The sequence below is a fragment of the Chrysochloris asiatica genome, unplaced genomic scaffold, assembly GCF_000296735.1.
Source record: "Chrysochloris asiatica unplaced genomic scaffold, ChrAsi1.0 scaffold00163, whole genome shotgun sequence".
Taxonomy (NCBI): Eukaryota; Metazoa; Chordata; class Mammalia; order Afrosoricida; family Chrysochloridae; genus Chrysochloris; species Chrysochloris asiatica.
Window position 1 is genome coordinate 5,153,117 of NW_006408681.1, and position 13,470 is coordinate 5,166,586.

General features: G+C 36.0%; 1 protein-coding gene across 1 annotated transcript in view; it reads right to left on the reverse strand.

Annotated features, from left to right (window-relative positions):
- The window catches only part of NAALAD2 (N-acetylated alpha-linked acidic dipeptidase 2), a 59,084-nt gene that overhangs the window by 33,124 nt on the left and 12,490 nt on the right, over positions 1-13,470 (reverse strand). The window contains exons 3-7 of the mRNA XM_006871209.1: positions 11,863-12,049; positions 9,601-9,702; positions 8,853-8,978; positions 7,052-7,238; positions 1,347-1,440 (exon numbers count right to left, since the gene is read on the reverse strand). Coding sequence (XP_006871271.1) covers positions 1,347-1,440; positions 7,052-7,238; positions 8,853-8,978; positions 9,601-9,702; positions 11,863-12,049 — 696 coding nt within the window. The remainder of the gene's footprint in view (positions 1-1,346; positions 1,441-7,051; positions 7,239-8,852; positions 8,979-9,600; positions 9,703-11,862; positions 12,050-13,470) is intronic.

The window sequence follows — 13,470 nt, forward strand, 5'->3', positions numbered from 1 at the left end:
TCATTTTAACATTATCTCTACTACTACATATTCTTGGGGTCCTGGTGTGGCGCTGTGGGTTAATGCACTGGACTGCAAAGCCATTTGAACTTCAAGGTTGGCGGTTCAAGCTCACCAGCTGCTTCTAGGAAACCCTATACAGGGTCTCTATGGATCAGAATCGACTCTACAGCACTTAACAACAACAACTACATATTCTTAAGGAGCTCTGGTAGCATGTGGCTACGAGTCAGGCTGCTAACCTCAAGGTCAGCAGTTCGAAACTACTAGCCATTCTGCAGGCGAAAGATGAGGCTTTCTGCTCCCATAAAAATGTACAGCCTTAGAAACCCTATGCAGGGTCACTATGAGTCAGAACTAACTCCATGAGATACCACCAACACCACTACATATTCTTAATTCATCTTGTCTTATCCCAGAAATCATGGTATGGAAACCTTAGATTCAGTTCTTGAGTGTTTTGTTTGTTTGTTTCTCTTATCACATCCATATACATGTCATCTACGAGCTGATAGTAAATATCTATATTAGTTCTCTTCTACAGAAATACAATATGAATCACTTTTTCTAATACCCTTGTTTAAAGGTAAAAAGAAGCAGTCGAATTAATTTTACAGATATATTTAATCCAAGCTACCAACAATATGATTTTAACATTTAATCCATAAGAAAAGATGTCAATAAATATTTTCTCTTGTTTAAAAACTAGATGTGAATTTTATACTTCCAGTCCATCTCAATTTTCAGATTAGCCATATTCCAGATGTTCAATAACCACACTGGCTATTGAATTTGCTAATACTGCAGAGTTCTTAACTGTAGCAGTAGAATCACTGATTTAGGCACAAGTATTATTACATTTTAAATATAGAGGCTGAGTGTAAATGTATAATGAATATCTAAGAAAATGATTACTTGAAAAATCCAAATTCAGTATTCATTTTTTGATTTAAGACATATTCTTGCATTTAAAACATTCATTTGTGGCAAAAGGAACAGTGTTTTATATTAGCCAATAAACTGACTTCTCTTATTGGAGTCCTGGTGTGGCACTTCAGGATAATGGACTGAACCAACAGGCCAGATTGAATCATAAGGTCAGCAGTTTAAACCCATCAGTCACTCCTCAGAAATACTATATAGGGTCACTATGAGTCAGAACTGACTTGATGGCACTCAACAACAACAACAATTCTCTTATTGAAAAAAAAAGTGGGTGTTCTATTAATACTACTCCAGAAGTTATTTTGATATAAGACCTTACTTTTATTATATTGGCTTTGTATCAGAAAATGATAAATTTAGGGCAAAATATCTTAACATTATATCTAATTAGAAAAATATACCGAAGTATTTTTTCTGCATCATTATATCCAATGGGATGTACAGGGATTTTGGGGATTCCAACTCCTTCTTCAACATCAAGCCTGAAGGTGTACTCTGAAAAAACCAAGAGTATGAAGTGAAAACATTTGGAGAATCTGAGCAAGGGGTATAAGGGAATTTCTTGCATGACTGCTGCAGATTTGCTATAAGTTTGAAATTTTATTAAAAGTTCTAGAAAAAGTAAATGATTCATTTATCTAATATGGCCCATATAATTCAACTTTAAGACACTAATTCCTTTACATTTTAAAATAACACAGATATATAGAGATTATGTTGTTTTGGGGTGCAGATGATTTGGTTCCAACCCTATGTACAATAGCGTAAAACTCTACCAAGTTCTGTACCATCCTCACAATAATTCCTATGTTTGAACCCTTTGCTGCAGTTGCTGTAGCAATTCATTTCACTGATGATATCCTCTTTTGTGCTGCCTCTCTACCAAACATGATGTTCTTCTCCAGGGAGTAGTCCCTTTTGATACCTTATCCAAAGTATATGAGACAAAGTCTTACCACCCTTGCTTCTAAGAACCACTCTGGATGTACTTCTCCCAAAACAGATTTGTTTGTTTCTCTTACAATCCACGGAATATTCAAAAATTCTTCACCGACACCATAATTCAAAGGCATTAATTCTTCTTTTTTCTCTTTACTTAACTGCCCAGCTTTCTTTACTTCTTTCTTTACTGTCCAGTCACATGCAGAGGAGGCGACTGAAATAATGAGGACATGGTGCTGGTGCACAGTAGTCCTCAGAGAGATTTCTTTGCTCCTTGACACTTTTAAGAGGTCTTTATGGATTGGTGCTGCAAGATAAGTTGTTGTTCCGTGCCGTTAAGTCAGTTCTGACTCTTAGCGACCCTGTATAGGATTTCCAAGGAGCAGCTAGTGAGCTTGAATGCCGACCTTGTGGTTCAAACTGACCTTGCAGTCCAGTGCATTAATCCACAGCACCACACCAGAGAACTGCTAATCGTAGGTTGGTGGTTCAAACTTACCAGTTGCTCCTCAGAAAACCCATGCAGGGACATGAGTTGGAATTGGCTCAATGGCACTTAACAACAACAAATTTGTTTTGACATTTCTAAAATCCTTTGAATTTTATGAGTGCTTTAGTACCTCATAGATATCTTGAATCCTTCTTAAAGAAGCTTCAGTTAACAAGTTGTTTAGAAAGTATGTCCCAGAAATAATTAGAAAAATCTTGGTAGTAAATAAAATAACTTTATACAAACAATAGTACATTTTTTTCTTTCTAAGGGAAAAAAATTGAGAAATATTATCAGCTTTAAAACTTAATTGCCTTATGATTTTAGCATGATGAAATAAAAATAACAGAATTTACACTTCTTCATGAAAAAATTAAAAATGACAAAAGAAATAATAGCTCTGTCATAAGATTTTGTTACTATTTAAGTATCGTTAAAAGATAACATCAACAACAAAAAAGAACTGACTACTTAAACAAAAATATTAACAACACAAGTAAACAAAATCTATAAGTATACAAGACTTGAACAATCCTGGTGTGGTGCTGTGGGTTAATACGCTAGATTGCAAAGTCAATTTGAACCGCAAGGTAGGAAGTTCAAGCTCACCAGTCACTCCTCAGAAAGCCTATACAGGGTCGCTATGGGTCAGAACTAACTCAATGGCACTTAATAACAACAACAACTATTGATATTTACAGAATATGTCACCACAAAGGTATTACAAATTTTCAAAGGTGCATAGAACATTTAAGGAGTCCTAGCATAAGGAGCTCTGATAGCGTAGTGGATTACAAGTTGAGCTGCTAACCACAAGATCAGCAATTCGAATCTACCAGTCAGTCTGCAGGAGAAAGATGACGCTTTCTGCTCCCATAAACATTTACAGCCTCAGAAACCCTATACTGGATCACTATGAATCGGAACCAACTCCACTGCACATAGCCACCACTATCACCACCAATGTGGCGTATAGGATAAGCTAACCACAAAGTAGGCAGTTCAAACCCACCAGCAGAGACACAACATCAACAACCATATTCTAGCTCATAAAGCAAGCCTCAATAAATGTAAAAGGACTTAAGATATGCAAAATGTCTTCTGATCACAGTGAAATTAAAGAAATTAGTACCAGAAAGAAACCTTGGAAATGCCCAAATATTTGGAAATTAAGTAACATACGTCCACATAAGCTATGTATGAAAGAAGAAATGAAAAAATAAAGTATTCAGAACTGAATAAAAATAAAAACACAATATATCAAAATTTACAGTTTACAGTTAAATTACTTGTAGAGGGAACGTTATAGCACTACATATTTATTTTATAAAACTACAATGGTTTCAAACTAATAATGTCAGTTTCTACCTTAAAAAAGTAAAACAGATGAAGCCCAAATTAAAAAGAAGAAAGGAAGTAACAGAGATTAGAGCAAAATATCTAAGAATTAGGAAACAGATTAACAATGTAGATAATAAAGCCAAAGCTTGGTTCTTTGAGATCTGTGAAACTGAAACTTCTAGCCAAAATGATCAGAAAAAAAGAGAAAATACATAATTTGGCAATATCAGGAATGAAGGAATGGATATCAGTCTAATATATTCAGACACAAAAGGATAATATTATGTGCAACTCTGTATCAGCAAATTAAACTACTTATATGAACACAATTCTTAAGACACAAATTATACAAACTATCATAATTAATTTAAGAATACACAGGTAACCTGAACACCCTTATATCTCTTAGAGAAATTGCATTTGTAATGCAAAACATACCCAGAAACAAAATTCCAGACCTAGATGGACTCACTGAAGAATTCTACAAAATGGAATTATACCCATTTTACATAAACTCTAGCAGAACAATGAAGAGGTTAATGTAGTCCCCAACTCATTCCATAATTACTCTGAAACCAAAATGAGAAAGATATTACATGAAAAAAAGTCTAGGCCAATGTCCCTTCATCATCAAAAACAGATATTCTTAAAAAATGTTAACATCAACTCATAATATATTGTGACATAGTAGGATTTATTCCAGGATGGCAGGATTGATTTAGCATTCAAAAACCAATGCAATTTAACAAACAATAACAACATATTCATCTCAGTGCATACAGGGAAAAAACATTGCATAAAAATCCAATATAAAATCCTAATCTCAGCACATTAGGAGAAGTGAACTCCCTCATTCTGATGAAAGGAATCTATTACAAAACCTTCAAGTAGTATCATACATTATAAAGAAAGATTGGGTGATTTTCCCTTTGAGCAGAAAAAAGGCAAGGTTATTTTTCCAACACTGTCTACTCAATATTGTACTAGAAGACCTAGTCAGTACAAGAGGAAAGAAATGGAAATACAATTAGAAACAAAGAAACAAAACTATCTTCATTTGCAGATCACATGATAACCTTTGGACTTGATTATCATGAGTTGGAACCAACCTTGTGGCACCTAACAACGATAAACAGAACAGAGACATTATATTCAGATAGCAAATAACAGCATGAAATTAAGCTTGGCATGATAATTGGAAGGAAAATGCAAATTTAAACCACAATGAGATAACACAGTAAACCATTAGAATGAAAGACTGATCATACCAAGTGTTGGTGAAAGGATGGCATCTAGAACATTGATATACTATTGATGGGAATATGAAATGGTACAAGCAGTTTGGAAACAATTTGGAAATTTCTTTAAAAATTAAACTCATATCTACCATATTATCCAGTCTTCTCACTAGGTATTTACTAAAGAAAAATAAAAAGCAAATTTCCATACAAAGATTTAAATAAAATTGTTCATAAACTTCATTTGTAATAGCCCCAATCTGAAAACAAATTATATCTCTGTCAACAAGTGAATGGATAAACAAACTGTGGTATATCCATACAATGCAATTTTATTCAGAAAATAAAGAAATTTATTGTTGACAAATATAACAACATGGATAGATCTCTAAATAACTGTGCTGATAGAAAGCAGATCAGTAGTTGCCTAGGAATGGGGTATAAAATGGTTAGCAAGAATGAATAAAAAAAGAACTTTTTTTAGGCAATGAATATATATATTCATTATCTTAATTGTGAATATGACTTCCCATAGGTCAAGAAACATGACATTTTATAATTTAATAACTCCTATTTAAAATCTTTTTTTTTTCTTTTCAAACTACTTGTAGAAATGTACAATTTAGAGAAGGACAAAATGAATGTTGCTATTAAATGCCATCAAATAATTCTGACTCATAGTGACCCTATATAGAGTTTCTGAGGAACAGCTGGTGAGTTTGAAGTGCTGACCTCGTGGTTCAAACTGAGCTTACAGTCTAGTGCTTATCCTACAGCACCACACCAGGGCTCGGTGATCACAATTCAGAAACCCTAAATTCTAATTTAGAAAGAGCAGTATTTCTGGACTTCTACCTTAGAGGAAAACCAACGTCATTTAACAACAACAAACCCTACAGAAGTATTGGTGTGGTGCTGTGAGCTAAAGCACTAGACTGTAAAGTGGTTCAAACTCACTAGCTGCTCCTTGGGAGCCCTATACAGGGTGGCTATGAGTCAGGACCAACTCAACAACACTTAACAACAATAGCATCCTACAATATTTTAAGGAATACTAGTTTGGCCTTGAACGATAAGCACTGAACTGGTAACCTCAAGGTTGGCAGTTCAAACCCATCAGCCTCTCCTCATACAGAGTTGCTATGAGTCAGAACCAGTTGAAATTTGATGACACTAAAGAACAACATGCTACTAAAATGATGGACTGTATTGGGTAAATCTGCAAATGATCTATTTAAAGTATTAAAAAGCAAAGATGTCACTTTGAGGACTAAGGTGTGGCGGATACAAGGAGTGATATTTTCAATCATCTCATATACTTATGAGAGCTGGACAATAAATAAGGAAGAGTTGGTGAAGAATACTGACTATACCATGGACTGCCAGAAGAACAAACAAATCTGTCTGGGAAGAAGTCCAGCCATAATGCTTCTTAGAAGCAGGATGGAGAGACTTTGTTTCATATACTTTGGACATTTTATCAGGAGGGACTAGTCCCTGGAGAAGAGTATCATGTTTGATACAGTAATGGGTCAGTAACAAAACAGGAAGGCCCTCAATGAGTGGTTGTAGCCATCAGCTCAATCATCGCAGTGACTGTGAGGATGGTGCAGGGCTGTGATTGTATTGGACTGCATGTTGCTAAGGGCCGTTGAGTCAGTTCCGACCCACAGTGACCCTGTAGAGGGTTTCTGAGGAGCTGCTGGTGAGTTTCAACCACTGACCTTGTGATTCAAACTGACCTTGCAGTCCAGTGCTTATCCTGCAGCACCACAACAGGACTTCCATTATATTATATACAACATATTAAATTATAACTACACATAAAGGAGCTCTAGTAGCGTAGTGGCTACGAATCAGGCTGCTAACTTCAGGTCAGCAGTTTGAAACAACTAGCTGTTCCGCAGGAGAAAGATGAGGCTTTCTGCTCCCGTAAAGATTTACAGCCTCGGAAACCCTGTACAGGGTCACTATGGGTCGGAACCGACTCCAAAGAACATAACAACAACAACACATATAAATTTAATGTTATTTTACAGATGCTTAATGTTATCCCGCTTATAACCACAAACTGGATGGAATGTTCATCCATTACCTTTAGCTGGATAACCTGGAGTTAGTGGGTCACCAGCACCATTCAAATTCAACACATTTCCTCTCTGCACTCCAGTTCCAGGAAGGTTCCATCCTTTGGGATATGACTGTACCCCAGGGGCAGCATAGTCAGCTGGATCGGAATATAAAATGATCCCTATGGCTCCTGCTAACATGGCATTTTTAACCTGCAAGGGCAATGTACAGGAATAGAATAGGTTGACATATTCATTAGGTAGCTTAAGGAAATTTACACACTACTATTTCTTATGTCATTACACATTAGGTTCTCTTTGCTTTGATTATGAATTCTCTCGGTATCTCATTTATTCTGTACAACCAAATTAAAGTGCACCTTGTTTGAAATATTTCTATTGTCCCCCAAATGCAAACTACTGTCTCCTTTCTTCGCATGACTTCCATATTTTTCTAAGAAAGGATAGGATATAGTGTTTTAAGTTATTTATAGAATGTTTCTCTACTAGACTGAGGGGTTTTCTTTTGAGAACAGGGTCTATGTCTTCCTCACTTTTAGCCACCCGCCATCCAAATTCTAGCACATGATAGAGTAAGGACTCAACAAAGGTTTTTGGAACTAAACTTAGTGAAAATTCTATCCAAAACAGTTCAGTGTGTAAAAAATAGCTCACAGTGTTTTTGTAAACATATTTCTAATAACCAAAACTGTCCAAGAAGAGCAAAATTCACTAGCTAGTCATCTGTATTATTTTATTAGAACACATTCCAATATTTAGAAAGCACTCTTTTAAAATTGGGGGTATAATCTGATCTATTTTGGAGGGCAATTTGGCAATACCCATTAGGTATGAAAAAACATACATTACAAATCAGCTAGTTTACTTTTAGAATCCATACTCTAAAATCTTCACACAAATATACAACTAGATAAGGGCAAGAATATTCACAGAATTATTTGTAAGTGAAACAAATCTGAGAAACAGCCAGTGTCCAACAGGAGGCATACTGAACAGATTGTTTATCAAGTATATAAAAAAATATGAAATCATTTAAGATAATAAGATATTTATTCAATAAACAGATCAGAATTACTGTATATCATTTACTATCTAGCATATGTTTTCAAATATTAACTAAGTCAATTGTAATAATGACTCTATTATGAGATTCCCATTTTATGTATGAGGACATATTAACCCAGAGAAGTTAAGTGACTTGCCCACAGTCAGAAATCTAGAAAGCAGAGTCCATACTAGATCAGAATAGAGTCAATGTAGGTACAGAATCCTACCCACTTAAGCAGTACATTATATAACTCAAGGTTCTAACATGGAAGAATATTATAAATCATTGATGAGTGAAAAAAATTCAGTTCCCTAATATTATAAAATCCCTACTTTATAAGAAATAAAGTATGAAATGGGTATACAGAGTCAGATATAATATATTTCACAGAAGAAAATTATCTAATGATAATTTTATTATTTGGAATTATCTAATAAAGTAATTGTGACTGGGGGGTAGAGTTCGGCAACGCAGAGAGGTACTTTATTTATTGATTGATTGATTTTCATTTGTAAACTTTTATTTCCTTCAATAAAATAAACAAGTGTTACTTTTTTCATTAAAAAGAATGAACACTAATTTCCATTTCTAGATACATAAAGTAACATAAAATGAGGATTTTCTATACAGAGAAACCGTAACAAATGTAAGGACAATATTTTTAAAGCAACTTTTGAAACCATGATGCAAGCTGATTATTTACATTTCTAAGGTATATCCTATCTTCTCCCCTCTAGAAAAGCAAATTAACACATTACTTTATTTCCTCTGAATATTTTCCCATATCTTGCAATCACAATCTTCCCGGTGCAGTTGATATTCATATCTCTTTCTAGTTTGAAGAAATCTTCAGTACGACCATAGTTGACATATATAAGATCTCCCTGTGAAGGGGAAGGAGGGAGAACAAAACACCCCACATAATGCTGCTGTCGTCATTAAAGACAAAACCAAATTAGAATAAGCATGCTCCACAATACTGCACCAACAAAAGTTGTCTTTCCTGACTTTTGCCTAACAAACAGACCCACTGTACTGCAGGAGAAATCTTCAGGGAATTTTTCAACATTCACCAAAATTTTTTTAAAAATCAATATATACTGTGCTAAAGGATAAAGAATAAAATTTTAAATTCCATATATAAATTTTTAAATTCCATATATGGTAATTTCTAACTATGGCATTTAAGAGCTTCTGTGGTATGATCTATAAAATCAAAAGTCAAGATTATGAGCAAAGGGAAAAGCCTTATAAAAACATTAATTATCCTTATTGAACTCAAGGCATGTGCAGCAATCTATTATTTCAGAGTAGTAACTGCTTCATCAAAGTCTCTTGTTTTCTTTTTCTTTCATTTTCCTTTTTCTGACATTTTTCCTTGGAGTGGGATCACATCACTGAATCTCAAACAATGGATTAGAAACTTAGTCACCTAGTCCCCTTCTACATACATTTGCATAACGAAGAAATGTTTAAAGGCTTTAATAAAAAATGTCTTCATTTTACCTCTGGTGAGCCCTGTGCTGAAAAGGCATTATACGGTGGTACAATATTTGTAACATTCTCATATCCATTTGGTGTCAGCTCAAGGTACGATGTGTTGAAAATCTAGTAAGAATTGAAAGAATGATTCTAGATTATTAAAGAATAATTACAAATTTATCAGTATATAATGATCACATTTATAATTTCCAGACTCTCAGCCTGCTTCTTCATTCCCTATAAGGAGCTCTGGTAGCGTAGTGGTTACAAATAGGGTTGCTAATCTCAGGGTCAGAAGTTCAAAACTACCAGCTGTTCTGTGTGAGAAAGATGAGGTTTTCTGCTCCTGTAAAGATTTACAGCCTCGGAAACCCTGTACAGGGTTGCTATGAGTCGGAACCACCACCACCATTAATAGCAATATGGAGTCCTAGTGTGGCACTGTGGGTTAATGTGCTGGACTGCAAGGTCATTTGAAATGCAAGGTTGTTGGTTCAAGCTCACCAGTTGCTCCTCGGAAACCCTATACAGGGTCACTATGAGATGGAACTGACTTGATGGCACTTAACAACAATAACAACATTAACAGCAAATTGAGCAAACCACCCTTATCAGATTCCAAGGAATAGTACAGAACTTTATTTCTTTACTTTTGTTGTAGTTGTGAGGTGCCCTAGAATAGATTCCGACTCATAGCGATACCATGTACAACAGAAGGACACACTGCCAGGTCCTATGCCATCCTCACAATTATTATGTTTGAGCCTGTTGTGGATTCTACTGTACCATTCCATGTCATTTGGGAGTCTTCCTTTTTTTTTTGCTGACCCTCCTCTTTACCAAGCATGGTATCCTTTCTCCAGTGACTGGTCCCTACTGATAATATGTCCAAAGCATAAGAAATGAAGTCTAGCCATCCTGGCTTCTAAGGAGCATTCTGTCTGTATTTCTTCCAGCACAGATTTGTTTTTCCTTCTGGAAGTCCATGGTCCTTTTAATATTCTCTAACACCGTAACTTAAGTGCATCAATCTTCCATGGTCTTATTTATTTGTTGTCCAATTTTCACATGTATATGAAACTACTGAAAATACCATGGCTTGGGCCAGGCACTCCTTAGTCAAGAGCAAACTGACTTCTTTGCTCTTGAACACTGTAAAGAGGCTTTGTGCAGCAGACTGCCTAAAGCAATATGACTCAATGGCATTTAACAGCAGCAACAATATAGAGTCACTGGAATCCTGACGTGACAGTGCATGATAAGCACTGAACTACTAACAGAAACATCAGTGGTTCAGAACCACCAGCCTCTTCCCAGAAAACCTACACAGGGTCGCTATGGGTCATAACTGATTCGATGGCACTTAACAACAAAACACGCTAAAATATTTAAGACATGGATTTGAAATGAGTGTTCCATTGTCTATTCCACCTTCTTAAGAATGAGAACCATGTCTTAGTCCTCATTCTGGCCTCAGAACCTAGCACCACACCTAATACAGTGTGGTAATAGTGGCTGTGTGCTACTGAGTTGGTTCCAACACATAGCAATTCTGTATCGGGTTTCTGAGGCTATAAATCTTTAGAAGAGTAGAAAGCCACATCTTTTTCCTGTGGAATGACTAGTAGATTTGAACTACTGACTTTGAGGTTAGTAACCCAGCTCATAATCCATTACGCTACCAGGGCTCCTTGTAATACATTGTAGGTACTGAATACTTAATTTGCCAGCTGCTAATTTTTGAAAAAACCCCACAAACTTCAATTTCCATATTAACAAATTACTCTCTCTATTTTGTCCTACAGTCCCATGCCAAAATCAAACTAGTTGCTGGAGTGCTGGATCTGACTCACAGTGACATGTAGTTGATGTTAAGCACTGTCGAGTTAGTTCTGACTCATAGAGACCCTATATAGGTTTTCTGAGAAGTGGCTGGTGGATTTGAACTGCCGACCTTAATCAAGCCAGTGCCTATCCTACAGCACCACATCAAGACTTCAATGACTCTACAGAACTCAGTAAAACTACCCCATAGCATTTGTAAAGCTGTGAGCTTTATGAAAATATACTGCCACATACTTCTTCCTCTAAGCAACCAGTAGATTCAAACGCTTAATCAGTGTTCAAGATGCCTTCCTTCATTCACATTCACATTCAAATACAGGACTATAAAATATAAAAACCACCAACAATTCTGTATTACCTAAATCATGAATTTATCCAAAACTGATATTGGCGTTGGTCCCATTATGATAAACTAGGAGAACATCAACAATTCTACATTACCTCAGTTCCATGTTCATCCACAATTGATATGTAGTTAGCATTTGTCTCATTAGGGTAAGATAGGAGAACATCATAAGGCACCAATTTTACTGAGTCTAGTCCAGATTCCTTCCATTGGTTTCGGATTTTCTTGGCAAGCAATAAATTCTGTTCTGTTCCTGCTAGGTGGGGGAGCTTTGTAAAAGAACTAAAATGAAAATGAAATACAAATAGAGTTAAAAACTGTATTCAGATGATGTGGCTAAGAAGTATTCTGAATTAACTGTTCATCCTTTAGGCATCACATTATCATTTCTATGGTAGAGAAATAAAAAAGCCCATAGAGATAGATATGAGATTTGTTTTTAGATATATACCAACTTTAAAATTATTTATGGGCAACTGCAATTTTCTTGTTATTGTCCTCCAGAAAAGACCATACTGTATGGCATATACCTACAACCAAAAGAGTAGGTTTGAAAAAACACCCTAGAAGAATGCCATGCCTCTGTGCTAGTGGTGCCCCCTCTTACTGCCCATCAGTAAATGGAGGGCATTTTTTAAGAAAGATCGTATTTGCCAGAGACAAAACAAGCACTTCTACATTTCACTTATTTATTTCCACTCCCTTAACCTCACTAGGAGTCCTGTAAAGCCGTCTGAACTACAAAGTCAGTAGTTCAAGCTCACCAGCTGCTCCTTGGAAACCCTATACAGGGTCGCTATGGGTCAGAACCCACTCGATGGCACTTAACAACAACAACAACCTCACTAAGATAAACTACTATGAGCAGTGTGATAAAGTCAACAGTGGAAATAAATAAGTTAAGTATAGAAGTTCCTGTCTTGTCTCTGGCATTTTTATTTTGATATTCCCAAATGTCCATTCGAGTCCTGGTGTGTACTGTAGGATAAGTATTGGACTACTAACCAAAAGGGCTCTGGTAGTGTAGTGGTTACTAATTGAGTTGCAAACCTTAAGGCCAGCAGTTTGAAACTACCAGCCACTCTGCGGGGTAAAGATGAGGTGTTCTGCTCCTGTAAAGATTTACAGCCTCGGAAACCCTGTACAGGGTCGAGCTATGGGTCGGAACCGACTTGACGGCACTTAACAACAACGACAACAACCACAAGGGCAGTGGTTCAAATCCACCAGCTGCTCCTTGAAAACCCTATACAGGATCACTATCAGTTGGAACAGACTCAATGATGTTTAACAACAACAACAATGCCCATTCCAAAGAAACATGATGCAACACAATGTGAAAATGATTGAACAACAAAACTAATGTCTCACGCAATTAACGTTTTGCTGAAGAAAATTCGAAATTGGTTGCAGTAGTACATTAGTAGGGAACTGCTAGCAATCCAAGACAGCTACAGAAGAGGCTGTGTACTGAGGGACACTATTGCTGATGTCAGATGTATCTTGGCTAAAAACAGAACACTAGAAAGATGTTTACTTGGTTTCATTGACTATGCAAAAGCATTTGACTTTGTGAATGATTAAAAAAAACAACAACAACAACTAAGGGATACACTGCAAAAATAGGAATTGCAATCAAATACAATGGTGTAATCAAAACATTCCAGGATAAGCAGAAGCTAAGGGATTTTGCCAAAGCCAAC